Source organism: Mixophyes fleayi, chromosome 3, assembly GCF_038048845.1.
Source record: "Mixophyes fleayi isolate aMixFle1 chromosome 3, aMixFle1.hap1, whole genome shotgun sequence".
NCBI classification, from domain to species: Eukaryota; Metazoa; Chordata; class Amphibia; order Anura; family Limnodynastidae; genus Mixophyes; species Mixophyes fleayi.
The window spans coordinates 57,565,198-57,592,622 of record NC_134404.1 but is presented as its reverse complement, the minus strand read 5'-3'; the positions used below and the strand labels follow the sequence as shown (position 1 = coordinate 57,592,622).

At 42.1% G+C, this 27,425-nt stretch overlaps 1 protein-coding gene across 2 annotated transcripts in view; it reads left to right on the top strand.

The window, feature by feature from the left end:
- The window catches only part of LOC142143581 (ephrin type-A receptor 3-like), a 174,192-nt gene that overhangs the window by 36,994 nt on the left and 109,773 nt on the right, over positions 1-27,425 (top strand). For both annotated transcript variants that reach the window (XM_075201529.1, XM_075201528.1), the window contains 2 exons: positions 785-849; positions 2,368-3,028. In XM_075201529.1, coding sequence (XP_075057630.1) covers positions 785-849; positions 2,368-3,028 — 726 coding nt within the window. The remainder of the gene's footprint in view (positions 1-784; positions 850-2,367; positions 3,029-27,425) is intronic.

Sequence of the window (27,425 nt, the reverse complement as noted above, 5' to 3'; positions counted from 1 at the left end):
GAAATTAGAGGAAAAAGCTTGTGATGTACAGATATCGACAATTTACTTTCCAAAGTGCTAAAGTTTGTTCCTTACAAGATTGAGTGACAGAGTATATGCATTTGTATAATATGTTTTTCTAGATATAAATCAAAGATCTTCCATATGGGTTTTATTTTTTACTGTGAGCGAAGTCCAAATAATGTGCTAAGTTTACTTGGACAGCTTGTGTTGTAGCAGCGAATGGTGGGATACACACAGTGTTGTCAATCAGATCCCGTCACTTCTACAGACAAGTGTGGATGTGACAGCTGGGTCATGTGCTCCTCTGATGACTGACATGTCAGAATTGCTAGACTGGCAGCAGGACTCTTAATAACCATTTTTCCTGTGCTTGGTATTACTGGACGAAACTAAAATACAGTCATATATATGTATCTTGTTACTCTCCAATTGTCAATAATTAGAGTTTGAGAGGACACATATTTGTAACATTTTACCACCATATACTACACCCTCATCATGACGCAAACATTCTGTGGAACACATATGTGATGCTGTAGCCCTGATTCTTTGCAAACTTTGGCTCCAAATATTCCTGTGTGTCCCTGGGACTGTGACTTGCTTAGACCATATTATCTGCACCAGCATCAGATACATCTACCTTTGTGCCGTGTGTCTGTAGGACTGCTACTTTATGTACATTACATGATGGTTCAATGTGCTCATACTTGTGTGTGTCATCTACACATCTCCCATTGTCTGGAGACCACAACACTAACTGATCTTTGTCTCTCTCTTCCAGTAACCTTGCTGGACTCTATGTCGGCCCTCGGAGACCTGGGATGGGTGGCATATCCACCAGAAGGGGTTAGTATATGGAATGTCTTCATTTATTTCACATACTGCAATAATGTACAGGCTGCAACTGTTTGAATGTGGAATTCTTACTTTCAGTACAAGCATCTGTTCTAAGTCATCCAGGGCACCAAACCCAAAATACAAGTTGATCCAGTATAAAATACATTACATAACGTTTGCTTCTCATTTTCACCAGCCTAAAGCTAAAATTATAGATTTCAAATGTCTTCTTTTGTAATGTGACCCCCTCCACTTCAGTACATAAAAGTGGTGTTCTTCATAAGGTGTACTCATGTAAACATGTTATTGGCATGTAACGGGATGCCTGGTCCCACTTTGCCAAAAATTGTTAGTTAAATCTGGGGGTGGGGTACTAATTTACGGAGCTGCTATAAACGACAGGCAGTAGGATGACAACAAATTCACGAAACTCACTTGGCCGACTCCTAATAAATGCTGACTGACCTTAAGAATAACAAAACAAGTCCCAAGTCCACGACAGTGTGTTAAGAAATCACGAGCATCAGTAATAACGGCGGCCTGTTTTCACGGCATTTTAAATTGCAACCTGTATATCGGTATTTTTAAAGCAGCAATGGCGGGTCCCTAACACTAACCCTAATCCTAACCCTATTCCTAACGCTAACCCTAACTCTATGTCTAACACTTAGCTCCGATGAGAAGCAGCATTGCCGCTTTAAAACTAGTGACATAGAGGTCGCAATTTAAAATGACGTGAAAACAGGCTGCCGTTATTACTGGTGCTGGAGATTTCTTACCACAGTGTCGGGTACTTATTATGTCATTGTTAAGGTCAGTCAGCATTTATTAGGAGTCGGGCAAGTGAGTTTTGTGTATTTTTGTTTGTGGTAGTCACTGCTGATGTTATCAGCACCGTTAAAGTGACTACCACTGAAATCTGCCAGCCCTGGATTTACCACAGCGGTACATCAGCACCTGCACCAGCCATGACTTCCGTCAGTATCCTCTGCATTAGGTATTGATTTTTATTCCCATATCTGGCTTCCCGCCTGGGTGTATAAATAGTGAAACATGGTTTATGCTCATCATTCTCAGATTTCATACCACCTGACTTTCAAACTTTAATTACCAACATGGGCCTGTTATGTATGTATGTATGTATGTATGTATGTATGTATGTATGTATGCATGTGTATAATTATCATGTGTATTCCCCTCATTCTAGCTTTATAGTGTCTGCCCATTATTGCCTTTTATGAGCATAGTTTGAAAGTCTGTAACATGTGTTCATATGTGTCATCCTGGCTTAAGTCCAATTGGTCGGTAATTACCTTGGATTTGGAGATGTATTCCAACACTTGTGCTGTACATATTGAAGTATGAGTATTTACTTATGTCACACGCTGACACTTGCTTGACTCAACCGTTTGTATAGATGGACTTATGGAAAAACATAATAACAATATGCAATTGGCAAGGTGTTTGAAGCCAGGCATGGAGGCTTTCTGTGTTTTCACATAAATGTGTTTTTCTTTCTTTCAACAGTGGGAAGAAATCAGTGTAATGGATGAAAGAAACACCCCTATGAGAACTTACCAGGTTTGCAATGTCCTAGAGGTCAACCAAAATAACTGGCTGAGGACCAGCTGGATCGCCAGAGGAGGGGCCCAACGTGTGTATATTGAGATCAAGTTTACCCTGCGGGACTGCAACAGTCTGCCGGGCGTATCAGGCACGTGCAAGGAGACCTTCAACATGTATTACTATGAGTCCAACAACAGCAACTTATGGCACATTCACGAGAACCAGTTCATTAAGATCGACACTATCGCTGCAGATGAGAGTTTCACCCAGGTGGATGTTGGTGACAGAGTCATGAAGCTGAATACAGAAGTAAGAGACATAAGTAACTTGTACAAGAAAGGTTTCTACTTGGCTTTCCAAGATGTCGGGGCTTGTATTGCTCTGGTCTCGGTACGGGTCTTTTACAAAAAGTGTCCAACCACCATCCGTAATTTGGCCCAGTTCCCTGACACTGTCACTGGAGGGGACTCAGCCTTGGTGGAAGTAAAAGGATTGTGTGTGAATAACTCAGTGGAGTTTGATGCGCCCAAGATGTACTGTAGTGCCGATGGGGGGTGGCTGGTACCCATCGGCCGCTGCTCCTGCAAGCCAGGCTACGAGGAGAAGAGGAACGCATGCCAGCGTAAGTAAACCGGTTATATACTCTGCTCTTTATACCTCTCTAGTGAACTCTTTGTGAACAAAAGAAAAGAGAGGTGTTTATGCGTGATATCTACTTCATGTGTACGGTACCATTCTGTTTAGATTTTTCTATAGTATTCAGAGGTATTTGGTAGATGTGTGGTTCATTTTCCACAGCTACGTCAGAGCTACTCTATTCGTATATATTTATAAATACAATTGTCCATTCCATTTTTAAAGGGGTTTTCCAAAATGTATCTATTGTATTATTTACTAATACAGTAAACTGTTACTCAGAGAGAATGGCTTCATTAATAATTTGTGTACAGCAACTCTGAAAAAGCATGTACTGTGGATTAGGATTCCTCACTGTTTTTATTCCACAACTAACTTAAAGAAAATAATTAAATATAGTTTTATAATTAAGCATGTATGATAAAATCCCATTGGACAGTCTAGCTATGTTACAACAGCCTTGCATACTATGGGACTGATTCATTAAGGTGCTTAAAATAAGAAGTTTCTTATTTCAGTCTCCTGGACAAAACCATGTTACAATGCAAGGGGTGCAAATTAGTATTTCTGTTTTGCACATAAGATAAATACTGACTGTTTTTTCATGTAGCACACAAATATCAACTTTACATTTCAGTGTACAAATAAGCTATGAAGTATTTGTGTGCTACATGAAAAAACAGACAGTATTTAACTTATGTGCAAAACAGAAAACTAATTTTCACCCCTTGCATTGTAACATGGTTTTGTCCAGGAGACTGAAATAAGAAACTTCTTAATTTAAGTACCTTAATGAATCAGGCCCTACGTTACTAACTTTTAAAAAAATCTACTCATCCTGCTCATTTTTAGGTCTGTTTTTCCAACCACCCTTTGCTCTGTTCAGTTCAATCTGGCATTCAGAAACCATGCCCTGCTCCCTTGTGTCACATTTTAAGTATATTACATGATAGAATGCATATCAATATTTAACAGTTCATTTATTTAAATTGCCTATTCAAAGCTACAGCCCAGCCACTTTTTAAACTGTGTAGGCAGCCCTACAATTTGTCTTGTGCTAGTAAGAACAAGACACTCTGGTCGGTAAAGGCCAGTTAGAATCAAACGCTAGCGTGGATAAAGTGTAGAATGATAGGATCGTCGGGAGCCAGGAAGGCGTGGAATGCGTTGATTTTGATAACATTTGCATCAAGTAGGGTTTAGAGGGTGGGTGAAGAGTACACTCCATTGTGAGTTTAAATGCAATTTCAGCCCAGCCACTTTAATTGGTAACTATTTTAATTTTCCTATTGCGGTCATGGTCCATTGTAATTCGTCTCTGAAAAGGACAAATATTAGACAGCACTGTACAGATACTTAATCATTCACATCAATCCCTGCACTATTAGAGCTACAATTTAAATTCTCTAAAAACTCCATACTGGTAGGGCCCCAGTAATGTTATACAGCAATGCTAACCACTGCGCCACGTTTATAGATAAGAGAGCTGATAGCAGCCTGTAGGTCAATTTCTCCATGAGCTAATTGTTTGATGAAGTTGTTTTCATGGATTGACCTTGGGAGCATCCGCTTTCATATTGTATTGCAGAACCTTAGTGGCTGCAGCTCTGAGATATAAAGATGCAACTAATAGAAATCCTGTCCTATTACTGTACATAAAGAAGTGATCAGAGTTTGCTTTTTATGTCTTTAAATGGGTGCTTCCCATTGGCACAATATTTATCTGGGCTGTCATGCAGGTATATGTGTTTTAAATACACATTTTCCCAGAGTTGGTATTAAACTGCAGTTGACTTCTATAAGTTGTTTGATTTGTTATGTGGTTTCATTATATTACATCAAAGTTCATATCATAATGAATTGAATATTTTTCTTCTTCAATATGCAATACTAACATATACATTATACTTGCAGTTCTTTTTCTAGAATTTGTTGTTTTTGTTTAGTTATGGCCTATTTCCTCCACTTTCTGCATCATGCCGCTAGTATCTGCGAATGGGATGTCAGAGATAGATCCTGTATATATCATAGTAATTAAGAAGAAAGTTCACCCCTATTGTAGTGCTTAGGGAGGAGGGTAAAAGAGTTGGTTATTAACACATTTCCTTATTTGATTTTTTTAAAAAGATTGTGGGGTTTATTTATGACCCCTCGTATTTTCTCTACGTTAATTATCATTTCTTATTACAGTAATGAGAAATTAATTAACGTATTGTGACAGAGCACTGGAAAAGTGGCAAATGGCAGGTATATACTGTATGTCCCAGGGTGTCTGTCTAATATGCTTTGAAACCCCAGGGAGATTACTGGGGTTTGGGAAAAGCTTCTAAAAGAGTATGTTCAGCTTTAAGAAAAACTGGTCAGGGTCCCTGAGGAGTAAATGGCGAGAGATGGGTGGGCTCCATTTACAAGGCCCAGAGGTCTTCTTTTCTTCCAGTCTGACAGCAGACTGATTAAGGGTTGTACCTGTAAGGTGTGTGTAAAAAGATGTCAGGTCAGTCTCTGTTTCTCTCAGACCTGGGGTGGAGGTTGGATGCCTCCTCAGAGACGCTGCAAATGGTGACCAATTATCTCCATATATTGTGTGTATGGGTGTGTGTGGGACACAAGGTCCTTCACAGAAGAGAGGGTGTTTCTGTTAGGGTCCAGACAGGCAAGGTGTTTATTTTGAAGTTTTCTTTCTGCTTAATAAAACTGACTAAGGCTCCTTGTATCAAAAATTTGGACTTGTGACTTCTCTGCTGCTGTAGACCACCATCTACCGCAGGAGATAGCACCTGTTCCCTTAACCTGGTTACAGTTTTTATTTATTAAAATCCTTCAGTTGGGACAGCGACTCTGATAGGAGCCTGTCCTGATGAATTATTTATATTAAAGTGATTGCAATTGCGTCACTTTATTTGCAGGTTCTAATGGCTTTTACAGGTTTGCAATGGGGAGGTGTGCGAAGCCTGCTGGGGAAGGATCGGTAGATTTGAATTTTAGAGCTTGATAAATAAGGTTTTTTTGCAGTCCCCACAGACACCTATAATAGTAAATAGCCTTGTTACAATATAATGCTGTAATCCCCTGAAAACTCATTTTTAGGGGATTTACAGTGCATTCTGGAGCTTTCCTTTCTGTAAATTCAAGTAGACCATAAGACATACATAATCTAATTCTGAAATAATAGCACACTGTTTAAGCAATTAGTCGCTGGCACATTAATATGAATAGTTCTCAGAATTGTACCCAGAGAGAAATCTTTATCTTAAAATGCACTGAAATCAGTAAATAATTGGATAAAATGAAGCCTAAAGTTATCTTAAAAAGAGGGTGTAATTGATACCTGCCAGGAAAAGCACTCGGAACAATTGATTTATTTGACTTTAAACATAGCTCTATTCTCATATCCATTACCAGAGATTATAATGTAGGAGGAATGGAGGCCAGGCATCCCCACTTCAGAGCCGCAGTTCAAGAAGTGCTCAGAGAAAGAGCGCGGGTCGGACTTATTGAGTCGCGAAAAAGGTTATTTTAGAATTTAATAGGCTTAACAGTACCCCTCGCTGGGCACCTTTTACTTTAACATGGATTTCTTTAGATGTAAAGAAAAGGAGCATTTGTCTCAGGATTTTGGAAATGCACTGATTGTAGAGAGACACACAGAGTGATCGTAGGGAAGAGGGTGTAATGAGCGTTCCTCTGGGTTTTCGCCGGTCCCTTACGAATTGATAGACTATATTATTCTTGATATTGATTATAGCTGCCTTTGCTAAGTGTAGACAACAAATGTACTGTCCAGGGCTGTTTATTTCTTCATCATAGTTGCCAACAGTCCTTACTGTCCCCATTTATCATAATTAATTAACCAAATGCACTATCAATTCATCTTTTTTTGCATGTCAGATGTCAATCACTCTTACTCTCTTTTAGATGTTGTTAGTTGTTCAATTGTTAACTGAAAAAAAATATTCGAATTGCAAAAAGGTACAATATTACCAACTTCAATAAAACATAACGTGATAGGGATTGTAGTGCACCAATAACAGCTGAGGCTGTATTGTGTGTTACCTGCATGTAGCTGTAAAGTGTCCCTGGAAAATATGTAAAAATGGTGGAAAGTATGATTTATACAAATGGATGGATGAGGGTTGGAGCAGGATGGAGTATTGCATAAATATGGTAACATTCAGTAAGCAAGTTGTTAAGTTGTTGCGACATTCCAGGAAAGGTAGGAAAATGCAAGCCCCACTTCAATATAATATCTATCTATCTATCTATCTATCTATCTATCTATCTATCTATCTATCTATCTATCTATCTATCTATCTATATTATAACTATGCTACATTTTATTTGTATATGACAGGTGTAGCATAAAACTATATAGGATAGAAAAAGAACTTTTAAGTACATACAATGTTATGGGTTCAAGTGTATGTACTGTAAAATAGTTACAATAGTTACCCATTACAACTAAATTGAGGGGCTTGTTCACACATAAACGCTGGACAAATTTATAAAATGCATGAAAACCAATGCATGCTATAGAAGCGTTTTATTTAGGCATATTTAATGAGTTTATCGTGCACTTTTCTTGATTTGTGCTTTTGAGAATATGTTATGCTGCTTTTTAAAATTTTAAAAGAGGCTTTGACATTTTAGGGCTCAGTGATGGGAACAAGCTGATAAGATACCATTCATCCTGTTTTTAATGCTCATTTCAAGCTTCATGAGCAGAAAGCACATTAACAGGGGTTAGGTGTGAACAAGGAATGAACTTTGGCTTCCTCATAATGCAGTGAAAGTAGGCACAATCCCAAAGAAAAACCCTTATATCTCATAAAAACCTTTCAGTTCTTTGCCACCTGTCACCCTATGCCACTGCCTAGTGGCTTCAGATCAAATCAGTGCCAGACATAACTGTTGTTCCACTCTGATATTTGCATCACTGGTCATCTTCATGTACAATGCTATTCAGACTCTGCATTATTTATAACAATTCTGTTATTATTAGGATCTTTTTGTGGTAGCTACACAGACACCAGAGCAACATTTGTGCAACTTATTTTTAGGTGAAAGCAATTTCACACAACATTACTTTAATTCATACCCTCACTTAAGTTGGTAATACAATTATTTGCAATCTATAGCTATAAAGTTTTCTGTTGCTGGTGGAAATAAAATAAACCCATATTATTTCCAGACCACACGCTTGTGAGCTGTAGAATTCCTTTGACATGTACAGTATCTATTCTGTTTGCAACAATTTAGCAATGTGAGCTCTTTTTAGTGCATATTTGCTAATTGGACTGCACAGTGATTTAAATGTCTTATTTTGCAGGTTAACTCTAGAAAATAAAAATAATTTTAACAGTCATCCTGCGGCAAAGGTTTCAGATGAATTTACACCTGCACACAAGGGGTATTTCCCTGCCCTAGTTTAAACATCTTGAAATGCTTGGTTAAGAACCGTCCATGTGTATATAGAGAAAATGAAGAGGAGTGTTTGTTCAGGTCTGGCGGTAACTCCCTCTCTATCAGCTGTGCTAACGCTGCAGCCTTCTCTGTCCCGATTCTGAACCATGAATAATTTACTGAGATTGCAAACCTAAGTTGAGTCCGTAGAATTCCCCTAGGCATTCGCTACCTTCAAGCCTGAAGCAGTGACCTTACAGCTAAAAGCAGATGATATTAAACTTGCCTCACTGCACTTAAACTGCTAGCTAAAACATAGCATCTAAAGTAGAGCAACGTCCTGGGAACCACATGCAGTTCTGGAGATGGTTGGATTAGATGTGCCCCAGCCTAGCAAACATACGGTTACAAAATACCAACAGCGCCAATCATCACAATCATCATCATCATCATTTATTTATATAGCGCCACTGATTCCGCAGCGCTGTACAGAGAACTCGTTCACATCAGTCCCTGCTCCATTGGAGCTTACAGTCTAAATTCCCTAACACACACACACAGAGAGAGACGGAAACATAGTTATAGTCTGCTGGTGTTTGTGGTGTCTCTGCTTTGTGACTTGAATATTGATAGCTAATAAATAATTTTTAAAGATGTTTTTCTAGATTACCCAGTTTTGTCTGTTAATAAAACCTGTTCTTCAAGGCACGCTTCTTCTTTACTGCCATTATTCGCTAATTAGATACCCTTGGGGTGTCGAGCAGTTTCATGCTATATTACACAACATATGACTGGAAAGGGTGGCGAGTGGTCAGTGATAGAATCTGAGGATGAAATGGTTTAGTGTGGACAGACCGTCACCCACTTGTACTGCTTGGTACATGTCATTGGGAGGAGAGCAGGTGACATAGGAAGCAGACCAATTAGTGAGAGTATTGATCTGTTGACTCTCTGGCTTGTGTAGAGGATAGTGAGGCGGCCCTCAGTCTGTAGTCCAGAATACAGATATCACTCATTGATTACAATGCATCGAGCACCGTGAATCATCGTGGTCTCTAGGTTTACGGCCCGGTCATGCTGAATCCCAAGAGCCAAGTAAACTTTCTTCTTAATTTACTAATCTGTCTATTCAAGCAGATCAAGACAAGAGCAAAGTTTCAGATGGAATTATCTTTTTGCCCAGCTCTAACTGCAAACGACTTGACCTTAATTTAAAATGTTCCTCAGTTGGAATTGAAAGCCAGCTACTGATAACCTACCTTTCATTGGAGTTCCCTATAGATGTTAGTACAGAAATTTCTGGCTCTTTGTCGTCATTTTTTAAAACTGCAATTTTATGAAAGTCATAAACTGATGGGCTTTGTCTTTCATAAAATTGTCAATTTAAAAATTGAAGGCAAAAAGTCAGAAATCGTCGGTTCGTCGGAACCACCTCTTACTAAGTATTAGAGATGCTCGGGCTCGGTTTTCTGAAAAATGAACCCACCCGAACCTAGCGGATACGTGTAGGCTCGTGAGCCAGGTCGTACTTTTGCGCATCCTCGGATCTGAATCGAGGCAAAACGTCATTGTTGCATTGTCGGATCTCGCAGGTTTTGGATTCCATGAGCACCTCCCTCCCCAGGAGATCCAACACCATTGCTCACACAGAAACAGGGGTAGCAGTTTTCTTGTCACTCTCCATTCTCCAGTGACATTGCTCAGTGCCATTGCTCATACAGAAACAGTAGAGGTAGCATGTTCTTGTCACTCTCCAGTCTCCAGTGCCATTGCTCAGTGCCATTGCTCATACAGAAACAGGAGGGGTAAAATAAAATAGGGATCCAAAACCTAATCCAAAACTAAAACACACTAGGGCAGTTTTGCCAAAACCAAAACCAAAACACAGGGGTCAGTGAACATCTCTACTAAGTGTACCCCTTAGTATGCATTTAAATGCTGCTACCTGTTTGAGGATCATTCATGATTCCAGGGCTCAAACAATGTGAAGGTACAGCGTTTGCTTTCTATGCAAATGCAATGATTTTCTCCAGCAGGCATGCAGGCCTGTCGTGTTTTGTGCAGATGTTTTGCGTACAATTTGTGAAGGATGTTAAAGTAAAAACATAACTTTAAAACCCTGTTTTCTATCACTTTTAAACGGCTGTCTTAATTATAACTGTTCTTTTTTTGTCTCATCAATAATGTTTTTGGAGCTTCGTTTGACTTTTTTCATGTTTTATTTACATCAAATTTTATGTGCGCATTTCAATATCAAATGTCATCTCATTGAATGTAAAGGCAGCTGCGTAATTACTGCCACCTCACAGGACTTGCAAAACCCAAGATTATTTAGGCTTCAGAAGAGGCTTTGCAGCCTCTGCTAAACCAGGAACTACATATTCACTCTCTGCCCTTAATCTGAATGTTTTATTTCTGCATTTGGCCTCAAAGACAGGCATCTTCAGCGTTGATTTCCCCAATCTGCATAGCTGGTCCCATTAGAAGGCGCCACATGTTATCACTGCTATCTTAATGTGCTTATTATCCATGCTAGTACCCATAAAACAGGCACATGTTCACAAATTTAGGAGCATAATGTCACAAAAGAATGATGATGATGATGATGATGATGATGATGATGATGATGAATAGGCAGGGAAGAAAAGGGGCATTTGTGCTGTGAGTCTGCAGTTTTCTGCATTCATAAATGACTTTCTGAAAAATAAATTTGAAACAGATGTAAAAGAATTTCATACAACCTTTCAGAGAGGGCAGCATGGTAACACAGTTGTCTATAGCATTATGTACAGGTCAGAAAATTGCCTTTTATGGTGACTGAATTGAATTACTCCTATCAATGGCACTTTGATTTTAGAACAGTTCACATAATACTCTCGGTTATATCTGAGGCGAGGCTTTACATATGGTTCAGTGCATAACAGTGGAGATTGAAAGAGTCGAAATTATGGAGAATATCCCTCTATATAAGTGAAGTCTGTGTGTACTATAGTTTGTCTAGAAATTGTTAATGAAACAGTTACTCAATCGATCAAGGTAATTTTATAGTCAGTCACAAGATATTAGAAAACTACAGTAACAGCTCAGCCGGAATGTAATTCCAAGTCTTGTGTTATTGAACCCTCTCTTCCATTATCTTAACAAGAAAATGACTTGACAACTGATTAATGTTCGAGGACCACATGGCATAGAGACCTACACAGACAAGATATCCTAGCATTTTATTAAAATATTAAAGACACTGAAGCATGTTTATGCTGTGATTGAGTTAATTGTAACCAATTATTTTACATCATTGGGCTACTACTTACAGTTAGAAAATTGCGCACAACTTAAGGATCATTTTAGTGGTGAATATATTTGAAATAACCTATAACCTGTTATTATTGTGTTCTGCTTGTAGATTCATATTGAATAACTATGTAATTGGATTCTGTCATCTACCAGTGTTAAGAACTTTTCATTGAGAATTTATGCAACACTAGCAAAAATGTCCGCTTTTCATCTGTAAGGACCATGGTACGAAATATTCATTAGACAAGTGTTTTTTTATTGACCTCTGATATATTTACATATATTAATTAGGACATATCGAAGGTGCCTATTTCCGAGTAAACATACCGGGCCTGATTCATTAAGTAAATTAAGTAAAAAAAAATGAATAAGTAGTCTCCTGGACAAACCATGTTACAATGCAAGGGGTGCATATTAGTGTATTATTTTGCTCATAAGTTAAATACTGGCTGTTTTCTCATGTAGCACACAAATACTTGATAGCTATATTTGTACACTGAAATTTAAAGTTGATCTAGAACATGCCTTGCCCCAACTATAAACCCATCTCCACATTGTAAATTGACCCCCGCCTCCAATGCAACATGGTTTTGTCAAGATGCAAAGTTACTCATTTTTTTTGCTATACTTGCGTTAATCAATCAGGCCCACCAAGTTTTTCTAACCACTTTGTATAATTTAACCATTCCATCCCTTTATTACCTGCCAATGAACCCCCTCAAGTTCTTCTATGTCTTTCTTATAGTGAGATGCCCAAAACTCTAACCCATATTTAAGATGTGGTGACTTTTACTATGGCAATACTATGTTTGCATCACATGCATTTACCCCCCTTTTCAGCTGCTGACTGGCACTGAGTGCTGCTACTCAGCTTTCTGTCAGCTAATTGTCCTTTTTGTCTACATTTTTTCTCAGTTATTTTCCATTTAATGTGCAAGTAGCAAAATTATTACCCTGACCTTGGTTCATAACCCTACATTTATTTACTTTAAATTTCATCTGCCGTTTGGTACAGACCAGGTAGAGTGGGACCATGCTCTGTACAGCGTTCATTGCTCCCAGTCTGTGAAGGACATTAATATAAACAGAGAGAGATATATTTCTGTAGATAGTGAGGAAGTTGATGCTATATATGGGATAACTGGTTGAATTTAGGGTACATTGAAACTGTTCTAGATCATTTTAAGGGTGAATGTCCTTATTCTGGTTTGCAGATGAGTCAGCTGTCACTGTTTTTTGGAGTGTCCTTTGCAAAAAGAGTATAAACTACAATTATCTAAATGAAAAATTGAGCCATAAGAGGCTAAAATTAATGGAGGATTTCTTCCAACTATGAGTGATTATGAGGGATCATGCCTTGGCGAGGCTTGATGACCTTGGTAAAAGTTAAAACACTGGAATTAGTCAAGAGCATCCAGAAGAACTTAGTTGGGATAAGTAGGCATTGTCCCAAGATTGTCTTGGCGAGGCACAAGAAAGGGGTATTGACAAGGCACAAAAAAGATTGCCTGTTGGAGAGACATTGGCACAAATTTCAAGCACCTATATATAAGCAATGGAGTATACCTGTCAGATGTTACATTAGAAAATATATGGAACGCTTTTCCTGAGTGCTTTCTTTGATTAATTAATATATAAATAAATAAAAATCTTCCCCTGTAAAATAAGTAACCCGCATTATGGGGGTCACCAAGTCATAGTATGAAACCAGCCCCACTCTTGTCAATATGGGACAGAAATACTGCAAAAAACATGTGTTCCCCCCCAAGGCAACAGAGCCCTGTACTGAATAGTACTCAAGCTCATCCTGTTACCCTTGGGTGCTGGGTGCTGGGTAAAGGGTGATAGTTAAAAGCTATAATATCATTGAGTGTATTTGTGGAACTACACTTCTACAACCTTATGGGTGCGTTGCCACTTGTAGAACCAGCCCATATACATGCATTCCCATTATATGTGTGTGTCATTTCACTTTGTATATTATTGCAATGTGTATATTTGTGTACTGTGTGTACTACTTTACTGTGTGTTGTTGTGTTTATTACCGCATTGTGATTGTGAATGTATGTACTCTCTGTGCTAATTCAAACGTATCATTCAATGAGTATGTATGTATTCTGATTGGTTCTAGCTATACTTCCATACACTCCTGGAACGTCCCGGAGATCCCTGAATTTTGGGGAGTTCTCCTAGGAGAGTAGGGCACCCTCCTGGATCCTACCTCTCCTTCTTTTAAAGAGTACAGGGCCTTGACATGTGGTCCTGTTGAATCAATTCATGTCACCTTGGCCCCTATCCCCCACTGCACAATGACTCTTGCACCTTCCTTCTTTACCTCTGCTCTGTAATCTCCCAGAGGAATAGTCCAAAAAGTAGGTAAGTATGGTTCTAGCTCCATATTGTTTATCTTCAGAAATGTCTCACTTATTACATTTCAGGTTTATTACTGTAGATTAAAATATACACACAGTGGTACCAGCTATTTTGTGGATGGATCCAGTAGTCAGCTGATTAGCTCGCTAGGGATTTTTTAAATCATTACAGCAGAGTAAATTGATAGGCTAATAAATATTTACTGCCCCTCAGTATGTCGACAATGGGACACTTTAATTGATCATTTTTACTTCTTTTGTTTCTTAACAGTATATTTTTTTTAAAGCAATAACATCATTCTTCCTATTTTTGCTTCACTTCTTCACTTCAGAGTACAGCAATAGCACTGGAGTGACAGTATATATGAGTATATAATATTGCTGGCATTTTTATTTCCCTGTTACAAGTACCCATTAAATTACATTTATAGCCTGTCTGTAAACCTGCTTATGTGAGATGTGGTGATCTGATTTCTTCTCAGTACACAGAGAGACAATTTAGGTGTGTTACAATAGGGTGTCACTACCTGCTGCATTTAATATGAAGATGGAATGTCATCATTGCGCAGAGACTATTCCGTGTCAATACTCTGAACAGAACTCCATTTATTACAGTGAATTAAGGCAATTTCTGTGTATCACAGTTACATGTGTGTTTCTGAAATGCTTTCTATGCATTGAGCAGGATTCTGTCCAATTCAAAAACCAAACACAAAAACAGTGCATTAAAAGCACACAGGCACTTCTGATGGATCTCTTGTGCGTTTTTTAATGCACTACGATCAACCCCACTCATGTTATTGACCAAAAAGCTGCACATTCTGGCCTCCACATTGGCCCTCATTGCCTATAGGGACACATATGTAACCAGAAGTTCTGTTAAATAAAATGACACCCCATAAAGAAAATATTGGGTCCTCGCTGCTGATGTACTAAGTCTGTCCGTAGCACACAACAGAGATCTATGGCGTAGTAGTTAGCACTTCTGCCTTACAGCACTGGGGTCATGAGTTCAATTCCCAACTATGGCCTTATCTGTGAGGAATTTGTATGTTCTCCCTGTGTTTGCATGGGTTTCCTCTGGGTGCTCCGGTTTCCTCCCACACTCCAAAAACCAGGTAGGTTAATTGGCTGCTAACAAATTGACCCTAGTCTGTGTCTGTCTGTGTTAGGGAATTTAGACTGTAAGCTCCAATGGGGCAGGGACTGATGTGAGTGAGTGCTCTGTACAGCGCTGCGGAATTAGTGGCGCTATATAAATAAATGGTGATGATGATGATGGATGTGCTTCTATAGAGCTCTGTTGTAGAGTTTAAAGACAAAAGTGAAGTTTTATGGGGGGGGGAGGTCGCAGTTAAAGCCCCCAGCCCAGCCTGCCCCGTTCATATACTCTTGTTGTATTTAATATAAGTCATTTGTTTCCATTAAAAGCTTCCTATTGAATTTTGCTAATTTTTTTTTTATTTTTGTCCTGCATTTGTTTTAAATACAACAGTATATTTGTATAACAGCTAGTTCTCTTGAGTGTGCTGGTCTCTATAGGTTTTAGTTAATGTTCCAGCCACACACCTTTAGAAAGAAACAGTCAGCAGGTTACTGGAGAGAGCTGTGAGCCTTTGTCTTCCCTGCCTCCTCTTATTGAGTTGTCATGATATTTTGACAAGCTCCTATTATTCTCTTCTCTGCGGGGACATGGAAAGTCTAATAGAGGCAGCGGATTGTGTTTGGAAATCTAAAGGCTGGTTATTCATGTGTTATGGAGAGCAAAAAACGTGCCTCGGATCTGTGGGGAGAGATTGGGCTTTAATGTGAAAGACAAGTCTCCGCAATGTGACATGCTTGTCCATGATTCACACACACATCCACACTTGTGACAGCAGAAGACTTGCTATATACATTAACTAGCTATTCACTTTACTGTCATACACATTGGGCTCCTTTTTGTCCGCTTCTATGCAGCATATAGATAAGTTTACTGTTGTAAAAGAAGACACAATTAGATTGTTCTATTGTTTCAGGAACAAGTGTCACAAACTTCACATAATAGAATTAATAAAGGGCTCACCGTGTATGTTCCCACAAACTTCATATCAACCTTAAACTTTAAACATTTGCATGCAAATAAAGACACGGAGATCTGTGTAAGTTATTAAAATTGGCAGGAATTTTATTGTAAGGATTTTATATTAACTAAAACCTATGGTGGCGGAGAAAGGGCACTGCGGAACAGCCCACGAGCTGATCACACGAGAACACTTAGTGGACTGGCGCAAACCGCCGTAAGTCCGCAAAACCACGGGGAACAAATCCCTACATACATAGCGCTGAGTTGGCGTCAGAGTGACTGCCCCTTACAACTCACGCTGCCCTCCCTCACCGAGCCGGACAGGGACCCTCCTCACCGAAGGACCAAAAGGAGTTACTGTTGCTTCAAAGGGGGCAGTGACCTACGACCAACTACCTGTGCGCCCACTAATCAGCCGCTGAACGCAGTGCCTTCCTACCCCGCTGCGCCCTACGGACGCCGCAGCCCGCCACCAACTAACTAAAACACGCCTCCACTCCCCCGTAAATCCTATCTATAAAGAAACCCATCCCCTCCTCATTCAGATGAACTCCGTCCCGTCTAAAAAGATGAGGTGCCTCTACCCCTAAACCCGGGTGGTCTATGACTAAACCCCCCAAGGACCGTACTACTTTCCGGATGGCGCTATTTAGCTTCCTCACCATAACCGTCATCTTTTTTAAAGGAATGACTGTTCTCCATGCTAATCGGGGAATAAGTGCCGACCAACCAATAATGGTGTCTGGCCACGCCTCGTGTATTTGACGCAGGTCCTCTCTGATTTTAATGATGAGATCTAATGATTTTCCCTTTCCCAAATCGTTACCTCCTGCATGTACAACCAGAACGTCCGGTGGGCCTTGTTGTTTTATGAGCCTAACCAACCACGGAATAAGATCCTGCCAGCCTAAGCCTCTTTTGCCCCACCATCTTATAACCGTGCCGCAACGATTAGGGATACTTTTTGACCTGAAGTGGCCAGCGGCCCAAAAAACAAACGAATGACCGATGATCCACACCATCTTAGTTCTAACACCATCACCTGAAAGCAGAAAACAGTGTTAACAACGATATCTTTAACTTGGGACGACAGACAGGCTTAGTATAACAGGTATGAGAAGGATACGTGCTGTAACAGGAAAAAACAGAACACAAGGAGGGTAAGGGAAGGTAGACACATGTGGGGAGCAGACCACCCAGGCGAAGGTAAACAACACCCGGAAAAACCCCGGCTGCACACCACTAATCTGGACTTACGCCCAGGGAAACCCGGGTGAAAATCCCTTCGCGCCCCCGCGTTAAAGCGACGAGCGGAAAAGCCCAGGGTAGCCCACCAAATGGAGGGGAAGATGGGATGGGTAAGGAAAGTGGGATGGGATGGTTTGAAGGCAAGACAAGAAAGAAAATATGAAAAAGAAAAACTGCGAAATCCAAAATGATTAAACATTACAACAATCAATCAACAACCTTGTCAATTCTCACATAAGACTTGTAAGCCGTGGACTTCCAACGGCCCAGAGCTTTTATAGCTTCGTTAGAAGATCCCGCCAAGGCGGCGGATGTAGCTGCCCCGATCCTAAATGAGTGTGTCCCGTATAAGGTACTGTTTAAATTAAGGGACTGCAAGGTCCGCTTTAAAATGGCTGCGAATTGGTATTTAGTCAGAGGAGTGCTATCACTGTGACACAGAAACAAATTGGCCTGAGGTCTGCTACTCATAAACTGTGACGCCAGCCTAACTGGACAAATATGACATGGCCGCTGAGAGGCTAACTGAACCCACGAGCCCCTGCCGCTCTGATCAGTCTTAGATCTAACTATTTTGCAGGCTAAGGTCCCTTCGCCCAGACTGACATGCTCTGCTCTCAAACCGGATTCTTGGTGCCCCCTGGACCTGGCTACCAGCTCTGAAATGCGAAAAGCCCCAAAGAAGGCCATGGCAAAAGCCAGACTAAATAAAAGCTTCTCGTAGTCATCTGAGGTAACCAAACCCACTTTCCGTATCAACTCTTCCAGGATGTTAAGGGTAATAGGCAAACGAGCATCGCTATGAGAAGGACGGACTCTCCCCCAACCCTTCAAGGCCTTATTAATTAAGAAACATTTTGTAACGTCCGGGTAACCCTGCAGCTTAGCCATAAATGATATCCCAGCCAGAGTAGCTGACATAGAGGTCTTTGACTCCCCTTCAGAGTATCTGTCCCACATAAAGGCTAACATGGCATCTCTCTGACCTGCCTCGGATTGCTCCTTTTGCCTGCTGAAAAGCGACCACCGTCTCCATGCAGCCTGATAGGATCTCAGGGTGGAGGGGGCTACCGCCTGTTCTGCGAGCCCTCTTATGCCGGCTTGATCTGCCAAACACAAGGAGGACACGGGGTACCAACACGGTCTGCGTTAGGGGCCAGGCTGCGGAACCTGTCCCAGTGGAATCGAGACAACGCATCTGCTAGGCTATTCTGCACCCCCGGAACATGTCTAGCCCTGAACAAAATGTCATTCTGCAAGCATCGCAAAACTAGGTGCCGCAGAAGCGATATTGCCTGTTGGGCCGAGGCGCTCTGCTTGTTGATGGACTGCACCACCCCCAAATTCTCACACCAAAAAACTATGTGCCTACCCCGCAAAACGGGTGCCCACAGTTCGATTGCCATAACAATAGGGAATACCTCAAGGACCAACAAATTCCTGGTGATCCCATCCCTATGCCAATCATCAGGCCATCTATCCGCACACCAGTGTCCATCAAGATAAGCCCCGAAGCCAGATGCCCCAGCAGCGTCTGTGAACAAGTTGATTTCGGCGTTTGTTACTGGAGGTGACGGCCAAATACGCTTGCCATTGAAACCCCTAAGGAAAATGAGCCATATCTGTAGATCCTCCCTAACCACTTTGGATAGTTGTATGACTGCATGTGGCCTACTCCTACCTGCTGTGGCTCTTTGGAGCTTCCTACAGAAAACCCTCCCCATGGGGATTACCCGGCAGGCAAAGTTGAACCGGCCCAACAAGGACTGTATCAGCCTCAAGGAACTAGCGTTTGTCCCTAACACTTCTGTGATCGCCTCGTACATCTTTGTGACCTTGTCCGCTGGAAGCCTACATATCCCTGCTAACGTGTCAATCTCAATCCCGAGGAATGAGAGGCACGTAGTTGGGCCCTCCGTCTTGTCCGCTGCAATGGGAACGCCTAACACCCTAAACAAGGCCTCCGTGGAAAAAAGAGTATCTCGACAACCTGTGGTATCAGGCGGCCCGATAACCAGGAAGTCGTCAAGATAATGTGCAATCCACCGACACCCCGTTCCAGCCTGAATGCACCAATACAAGAAACCGCTAAATTTCTCGAACAGTGCACATGATATCGAACAACCCATGGGAAGACAGCGATCGATATAGTATTCCCCGCGATGCCGAAAACCCATGAATTGATACGACTCAGGGTGAAGGGGTAGCAATCTGAAAGCCGATTCGATATCCACTTTGGCCAACAATGATCCCCTGCCGCATTCCTGAACTAGCGCTAGGGCCGATTCGAATGACTGATAACTCACTGAACTGAGATTAACGTCAATTGCATCATTGACGGATTGACCAGCAGGATAAGACAGGTGCTGGATCAGCCTAAACTTTCCTACAGCTTTTTTGGGAACTCGGGGACAAAATCAGATTGGGAATAGGAGGGAGTCGGAACGGGCCAATCATGCGACCCAGACCGACCTCCTTCCCTATTTTTTCGTCTAATATTTCCGGGAAAGCGAGCGCCGATTTCAAATTAACCGGAGCTGCCGTGGAAACGCTACCCTGAACTGGGAGTTTAAAGCCGAAATGGAAGCCATCGTGGAGAAGGGCCGCAGTATCCCTATCATCAAACCACGCTAGCCACTTATCCAGCTCGGCCAGATCAATTAGCGATGGCCTCTTGACTCGGCAGAGCTGAGCCAGAGCCTCGTCCCCGTCCCCCACTTCCGCGAGCCTTTGCACATTCAGTGGCTGGGTGATGGCCACTGCAGGACGTGCAAATGTGTCTGAATCTGCAGGCTGAGCCTCTTTGACACGCCCCTGCGTTGAAATCATAACACCTTCCTTTTGGGGGGAGGGCATTCTGCGCCCTCCCCGGCCCTTGAAACCGCCTAACTGTGCTACCCTCTACGGCCTGATTGCTGGGCCTCATTAACTCCAACCACGTGTCAATGTCTTTCGACCCCAGAGGAAGCCTCTCTCGCCCGCTCATCCGCTTCCTAAAAAGCTCGTCATATGCCCTCCAAATGACCGGGCCGTCCTTTACGAACATCCCGCTAATAAGGTGCATATATCTCCACACCTCCGCTTGCTCGTTGGGACGGGTCTCAAGGTATATTGTAGCGAAAATGGAAAAAGCATTCACCCATCTCGAGAAGGATCTGTATTTCTCCTCCCCCATTCCCGACCTCTCGCAGGCTGCCGCCAGCGCTTTCTTATCCTCACCGGTTAACGCATACATATCCACGTACTTACCCTTTCTAATTCTATCCCGTACGCTAGGCCTTATGCCGTGGGTGATTTCAAGGGATTCTACCTGCCCTAATTCGCTACGGACCGCTGTTTGTTCTGTGTCTCCTGGTTGGGGTGTGTGCTTACTCCGTTTTCCTAACAACTCCGTTTCCAATAACTTAATTAATTTTCTGGGTCTATCACCCGAGCCAGAGGACCCACTGCTGGTAGATAGGACAGGTGAGCCCAACAAGTGTGATTTATGTGTGTTAACGGAAATGGATTCACCGACAGGAGCAGGATTCCCAGCACCGACAGACGTCTCCCCGAGTGTTGTTGCTGCTGCGACCTGTCCTCCCGACGTGTCCAGGACCGCATCCTCCCTGGTCCCTGCCGTCCTTTGATCACGAGACTCGGAACCCGAACGCTCGTTCCGACCAACCCTCGTCTCCGGATTCGTAACCGTAGGCTCTAGAACGGAAAGGGGAACAGTCAGCTGAGATCTGGGTAAATAGTCCAAGCGCCGCCGCGCCGTGTTAATGTCCCTATCCTCGCTGCACCGGTTGGGAGCCGCTAAGTGGGCAGGACTAGGGAATGCTGAAAATTCCTCCCGCCCCCGTCGCCAATAACTATCCCCGGAGGTAACCCGCCCCCCCAGGGGGGGAGGCCCTGAACCTAAATTACCGACTCTGTAGTGGTGATAATCGACTATAATATTATCGGACCTGACTCCGTGACCCCCGTAGGTGGACCCCCCTGCCACGTTCCCCGAGGGAGAGACCCTTTGTGACATGTATGGGCGAGTCGCCAGAGGTGACAGGCATTGACGTTGAAAAGAAGGCCATACAGGCGCCTCAGTACTATCTCTGAAATCCATTGCGGCCCTGGCCGGAAGTGTGTCCCGCCCCCCCCAAATAGTGCTGGTAATCCCCGTGAGCTGAGGTATGCCCCTGGGACCTGCCGGGATCCTGACGGCCTCTGCCATAATGTGACCCCCATGCTGAACCCCCACTACTAGGGGATAGAAATGGGCTGGGAGGGAAATGCAGTTGGGGTGCTGGAGGGTTATGGCCCAGTGGCCGAAAACCTTGGGCTGAAACAGGAGGGGTGATGGGGCACAGTCTGAATTGAGAATAACTCGTGTCACGAACGGGACTTGATGTAGGGCCACCCGCCCCACAGACAGATACCATTACCCGGGGAGGAGGGGTGCCAGCTACCTGTAGCTGGGACTGGCCACAGGGCTCCCCCACGGTACCGCTGGCTGTTCCTGCAGCCGAAGCCTCAGGGACTGCCGCGCTGGAGGTCCCGGCCGGGCGCGATGGGGCGTGCGTTCTGCGCATGCGCGAACCGGCCGGGGGGAGAGAGGAGGGGGCGCGACCACGCCGAGCGGGGCGAGAGACTGAGAACTGGCCGGGGGAGGAATAAGCGGGAGGCAGAGCACCATCTCCGCTTTGGGTCACGGCTGGGGAGCGGGCGGGCGGTGGCAGGGAACGGAGAGATGAGGGAAGATGGCGGCAGGAAGGGTTGGGGGATGGGGACCTAAGGCTCGCAGGGCGTGAGACGGTTCTCCTTGGACGGGGCATGCTGGCAGGACAGAGGGGGATCGAGGGGGGAGGCGAGTACACAGGGGAGAGGAAGGTATGAGCGGAGAAGGAGAGAGAGGAGGGGAAACAAAACGGCCGGATGTGGGAAGGAGCGGGGCGGGAGGGCGAGCAAATAAATGAGGTGGAGGGGGCTAAATGTTAAAGAAAGGATGTGAGTACGGGAATCTATATAACAAAAGGAATAAAAACAATGAATAAATCCACAAGTGGTAGTTATCCGCTTCTCTTGCTGCTGGGTCTCCTACAGGATCTCGTGCTGCAAGTGAGGTAAAGCAGGAAGTACAGCCTGCTATATTCTATCAAGGTCCCTCCCACATGATCCACCATTGGTCGGTCCCCACCCCATGTTAAACCACATAAGGTAACCATTCAGCTTGTTACAAACCCTGTCGCCCTTTAAGTGCGTTCATCCTAAAAGCCTCACTTGTCATTAATACCAGCCAAGCAGAGAATTAACCAGTTTTCTGAATTCTGTATATCTTCAAACTAAAGATCCATACTAATAACTTGAAGCCTCTTTATGGCACCTTAAAATTTATAGTTTGTAGACCCAGTTTTATAATGCGTGGGGTGATAGTTGATTCTTAATGCGTGGGGTGATAGTTGATTCTGTTTGTTATTTGACAGTTATCAGATAGTAGACACTATGGGGGGAATTAAGGTTCCTATGATAAGCCGCAGGATATCATGACGATGTCTGACTGTACTCCTTCCTGGTGGCCACAAAACCAGAACATCATGGATTTTCCTGAACACTTCAATGGGCTTTGGAGAAAAATCTGTGATTTTATATCGCTGTGGAGTTCGTTCACAACTGTATTGGAGGCACTCCATGGTACATCGCAGGGAATTGAACCCCCCTCCTAAAAGTAATTTCAGTCTATCTGAACGTATATAGCACACAGTTAAACAATCATATACCACCCTCTTTGGCCTGAAATATACCACGCTTTTTAAGGGTCTTCCGGCAAATCAATACCTGCTGCAACTAATTAAACAAAGGTTTCAATACTATGAATTATGTGAGTACTTTGTTGCACTATATGCTACAAAGTTTCTCAACATTGGTACAATTAGCCACAGAGATTCTTCAGAAATGCACTCAGTATTTTATTAATGAATACAACAAGAGCACATACACCATTGCACCCGGAGGTGGTGTCAGAGCAGGGTAGTGGGTTACAAAGTAACAACACATAGATAGATGAGGCAGAAATGTGGTCAGACAGTCCAGGGTCAGAGCAGGCAAGACAGGAGCAGAAGGTGATGATGCAGGCCAAGGTCAGGGCAGGCAGCAGAGAAATAAAAACGGATGCACAGACCAGGGGCTGGGCAGATGACAAAGTGAGAAGTCAGCAACAAGGGATCAACGAGGCAGTAAATGGGTCATTAGAGCATGGACAGGATCAAAATAAAGCTGTCATAAACCAGGTGAAACACATCAGAAACCAGGAACAAGGGTCATTCCTTCAGGTGCAGGTAACATAAGCAATGAGTGAGCTCCGGACAGGATAGTGTCATTGAAGTCATATACATAACAATTATTGGGGGTACGGTCAGTTTTCTGATATTATAGATATTAAAGCTTCCATTAAGGCTGTATTTTCCAGATCGGTAACCCAGTCACCTGTCATGGACAGCATACAGTATATACTTCTTCCCATTTCATATTCTGTTTTTGCAATGCAGACTTTACCAAACACCTATTCCCCAGAAAAGTAATGCAGAAAAATACAGATTTTCCAGAGATCTCACGTTAAAGTCACAGCCTTCTTATGCTAAACTCCTGGCAGTGTATTTCAGATTTTACCCATAATAACACTATGAAACTGAAGTAGCGGGATTATCATTAATCCCATTTTTCAAGGGCGTTGAGCAACCCATGTATAACCCTTCGCTCATGTGACATGTAATGTAGTAGTAATTGGCTGCTTACTGGATGCAGTAATTATGTAAATGTAACATTTTATATATAGGCTTTGTGGTACCATATACTGTAAATGGATGAGCTTAAAATGCTGAGCTTGTGATATAACGATGTAATGAAACCAGATGTTTTAGATATCACTGTCAGTAAGCAGATAATTAATTATTCATTATACTGAAAATTGAGTGAGAAGCAGTTTAAGGCTATTTCTCCAATATCATTTTGCTTATTGCCCGTATGTATCCTATTTCCTTGTGTAATGCATATCCCCATGTCCCTCTCTTACTTTGTAAATCGTCATTTCCTTGTAGCTTCTCCGTCAAACATCTGTGTGGATCCAAAAGAAGTCGAAATTAAATGTCTTCATTTAAAATGCCTATTTATCCATAAAAAAACCTCTAAAAATCACATATTTTCTTTCCTATTTGCGCTTTGTAATGAATTTTTCACACCCAGCTAACAAAGTGCATGACTTTCGTAACTGCACATTACACAAAAGCATGATTCCCTATCATGTACACTGCTGATTCATCTAGTGTGATACACAGGGTTCCATACTTAATTCAAAGACCCAATTTCTAGAAGAGGCTGTGCAGATGTTGTACTTGATTCAACATAGGGGCACATTTATCAATATTCACATAAAGTGAAAAGTAGTTTTCAATCCTTATCGCAATGATAAGGATTGAACTATTTCTCACATTTATGTACAGCCCTGCACAGAAACAGCAGTTCCGAAAAACTGCTGTTTCTGCGATGTAAAAAATCATACTTACCCCCCTCTTCGGAAGCGCTGCCTCCAGGTCTTCTCCTCGTTCTTTTCATTCTTCAATTGCGCATGTCCAGTTCCAAGAACTGGACATGCGCACACAGATCCCCTCTTTGCAGAGAGAGCGCGCTGAGTGACAGGGAGGGATCATGTGATCCCTCCACACATGCGCTGTCCAGCTCTGCTCTTCGGAGCAGAGCTGACAGCATTAGATTTCTTCCATTCCGATGATATACGCCGAAAATGATTTCTTCCATTCCGATGATGTACGCCGAAAATGTTTTTTCGGGACTTGTTAGATTGCGGCCAGGAGCAGTCACCATTCTGTTGAATGGTGACTGCTCCCAAAAACGAAGAGGAATGCAAAGCAGCAGATATCCATGATATCTGCTGCAATGCATCCTTAATAAATTTGCGGAGGACAGGAGGCACCTTAATGACCCGTTAAAAGCACTATCGTGCTTTCTTAAATATGCCCCTTAATCTTCTCAAAGTTTTATAGTGAGGTTGAAAAAAAGACACAAGTTCCCCCAGTTGGAAATTCTAGATGATTGATTAAAACATAAATAATAAGTTGCCATGTAATGATCACTATTTCCTAAATACATAGTTACAGATTTAGCATAAGGCCTGTGTTAGGATAAGAGGGTAATCGTGGCTCTTATCCTGCACACTGTATACTGTCTCTATCTGTAAGGGGTATCTTAAGTACATGTTCCAAATGAGGAAGTAATGATCGTACAAAATATCTATATTCTGTTCTGCAATTGTCATGGTGATACTATAGAATGTTAGTGGAAAGGGTTCCGTTCTTTTGTCACCAGAGGCCTCCTAAACGTTCCTATGATGTAAACCCATTCATACTGGGGAGCTATATTTTATTATTTGAATCATAACAAACCCCAACTGTCCTGATTGTCTATGGCAAAAACTGGCAACAGCCTATTGAGTATGGGTTGTGTTCTATAGTGTCACAATGTTTTTAGTAGAAATATTGAAAGAAATGTCAGGAAATATGAACATGAACCTATTAGGAAATATATTGCCCACTTAACGGGGCGGAATCCAATTGTCGGCAATGTGGCGCGTGGACGATGTGCCACGCATATTGCCGTCAATTACGTTAGAGATCTCCTCCGCAAACTGTCTCATGGATGTTCCACAGACACTTTGCGGCTAATTGAATTGCCCCCATAATGTTGAGAGACAGAGCGCAGAGATCACTTATACCGTATTTCTTGCAAAATTATTAATATTTGTCATACTCATTCAATTCTCTATACCATATATTTTTTTTAAGTGTTTTACCCTTCAGCAATTATTGTATACATCATTTATAGATATAGTTTACTGGTCATTACATTTACTGTCCTATATTTTTTTTTTTTCTAGTTTCATAAAATCCCAATGAATGATTTATAAGCAAGAACAGAACTAAGAATAGATGTGTGGCGCCTTTAAATTTGCTTTGCTGTGAATTTTCAACTGTCATATAAAAGCAGAAAGTACATGGTTATAAACCAGAGGAGTCTGGCCCGGCAATTCTGTTCATCATATTACATTAACAAGGCTGACTCTCAGACCTGTGATTTACATAACATTCATAATAAACCTTCTTCCTAGCTGAACAGAAGCCCTGTGTCTTCATATATATTGTAAAGTATATTGTAAAGCATTCAAGGTGATATAAACCATTATGGAGAGCTATTAAAGCAGATATGTCCCCAAGAATTAAAAATACATTAACCTTAAGAATTGTGTTTGCTTAATTTTGCTTAGTAAAGGGGAAGGTGTATGCTATCCACGGATTATTATTATTATTATCGTTTATTTGTAAGGCGTCACAATATTTCCGCAGCGCCGTACATGGTACAAACAGTAGACTATACAGGGTAAGACAGTACAGAACAATAAACACAAAGTACCAGTACTTCAGAAACTCCAGGCAGGCAGATACAGTAGAGATGGAGCGGAAGAACAGGTATGGAGACAGGAGGGAAGATGGGCCCTGCTCATACAAGCTTACATCCTAATGGAGGGTAAACAGAATCAGGTACACCAGTGGTGCCCGACCGGTGGCCCTTGGGCTGGAATTGACCCTCTAAACCTTCATCTGCAGATCCCAGTTCCTTTATTGTCAGATTTGATTGTTATAGTTTGTAACACTTGTTTAAATTGCCTGCTGATATGTTATTATTACAGTAAGATGTCTCTTTCTTTGATTAAATTTATTGTTGTAACTTACTACAAAGATTAACGGTAATGTGCGACCCTTTTGAAGGTTAGAGGGCCGCCAAAGTGACTCCTGAAGTGTGTCGGGTCGCCTATCACTGGTTTATAGGCTATAAACAAATATAAGTGTTTGTGACTGCCAATCCCTCAGTAAAGTCAGGCTCACCGTAAGCATTTAGACCACACCCACAAAATCTTCTAAAATGAGCAAAATTGTCCTGAATAATCCTATTTTTTTCTTCTT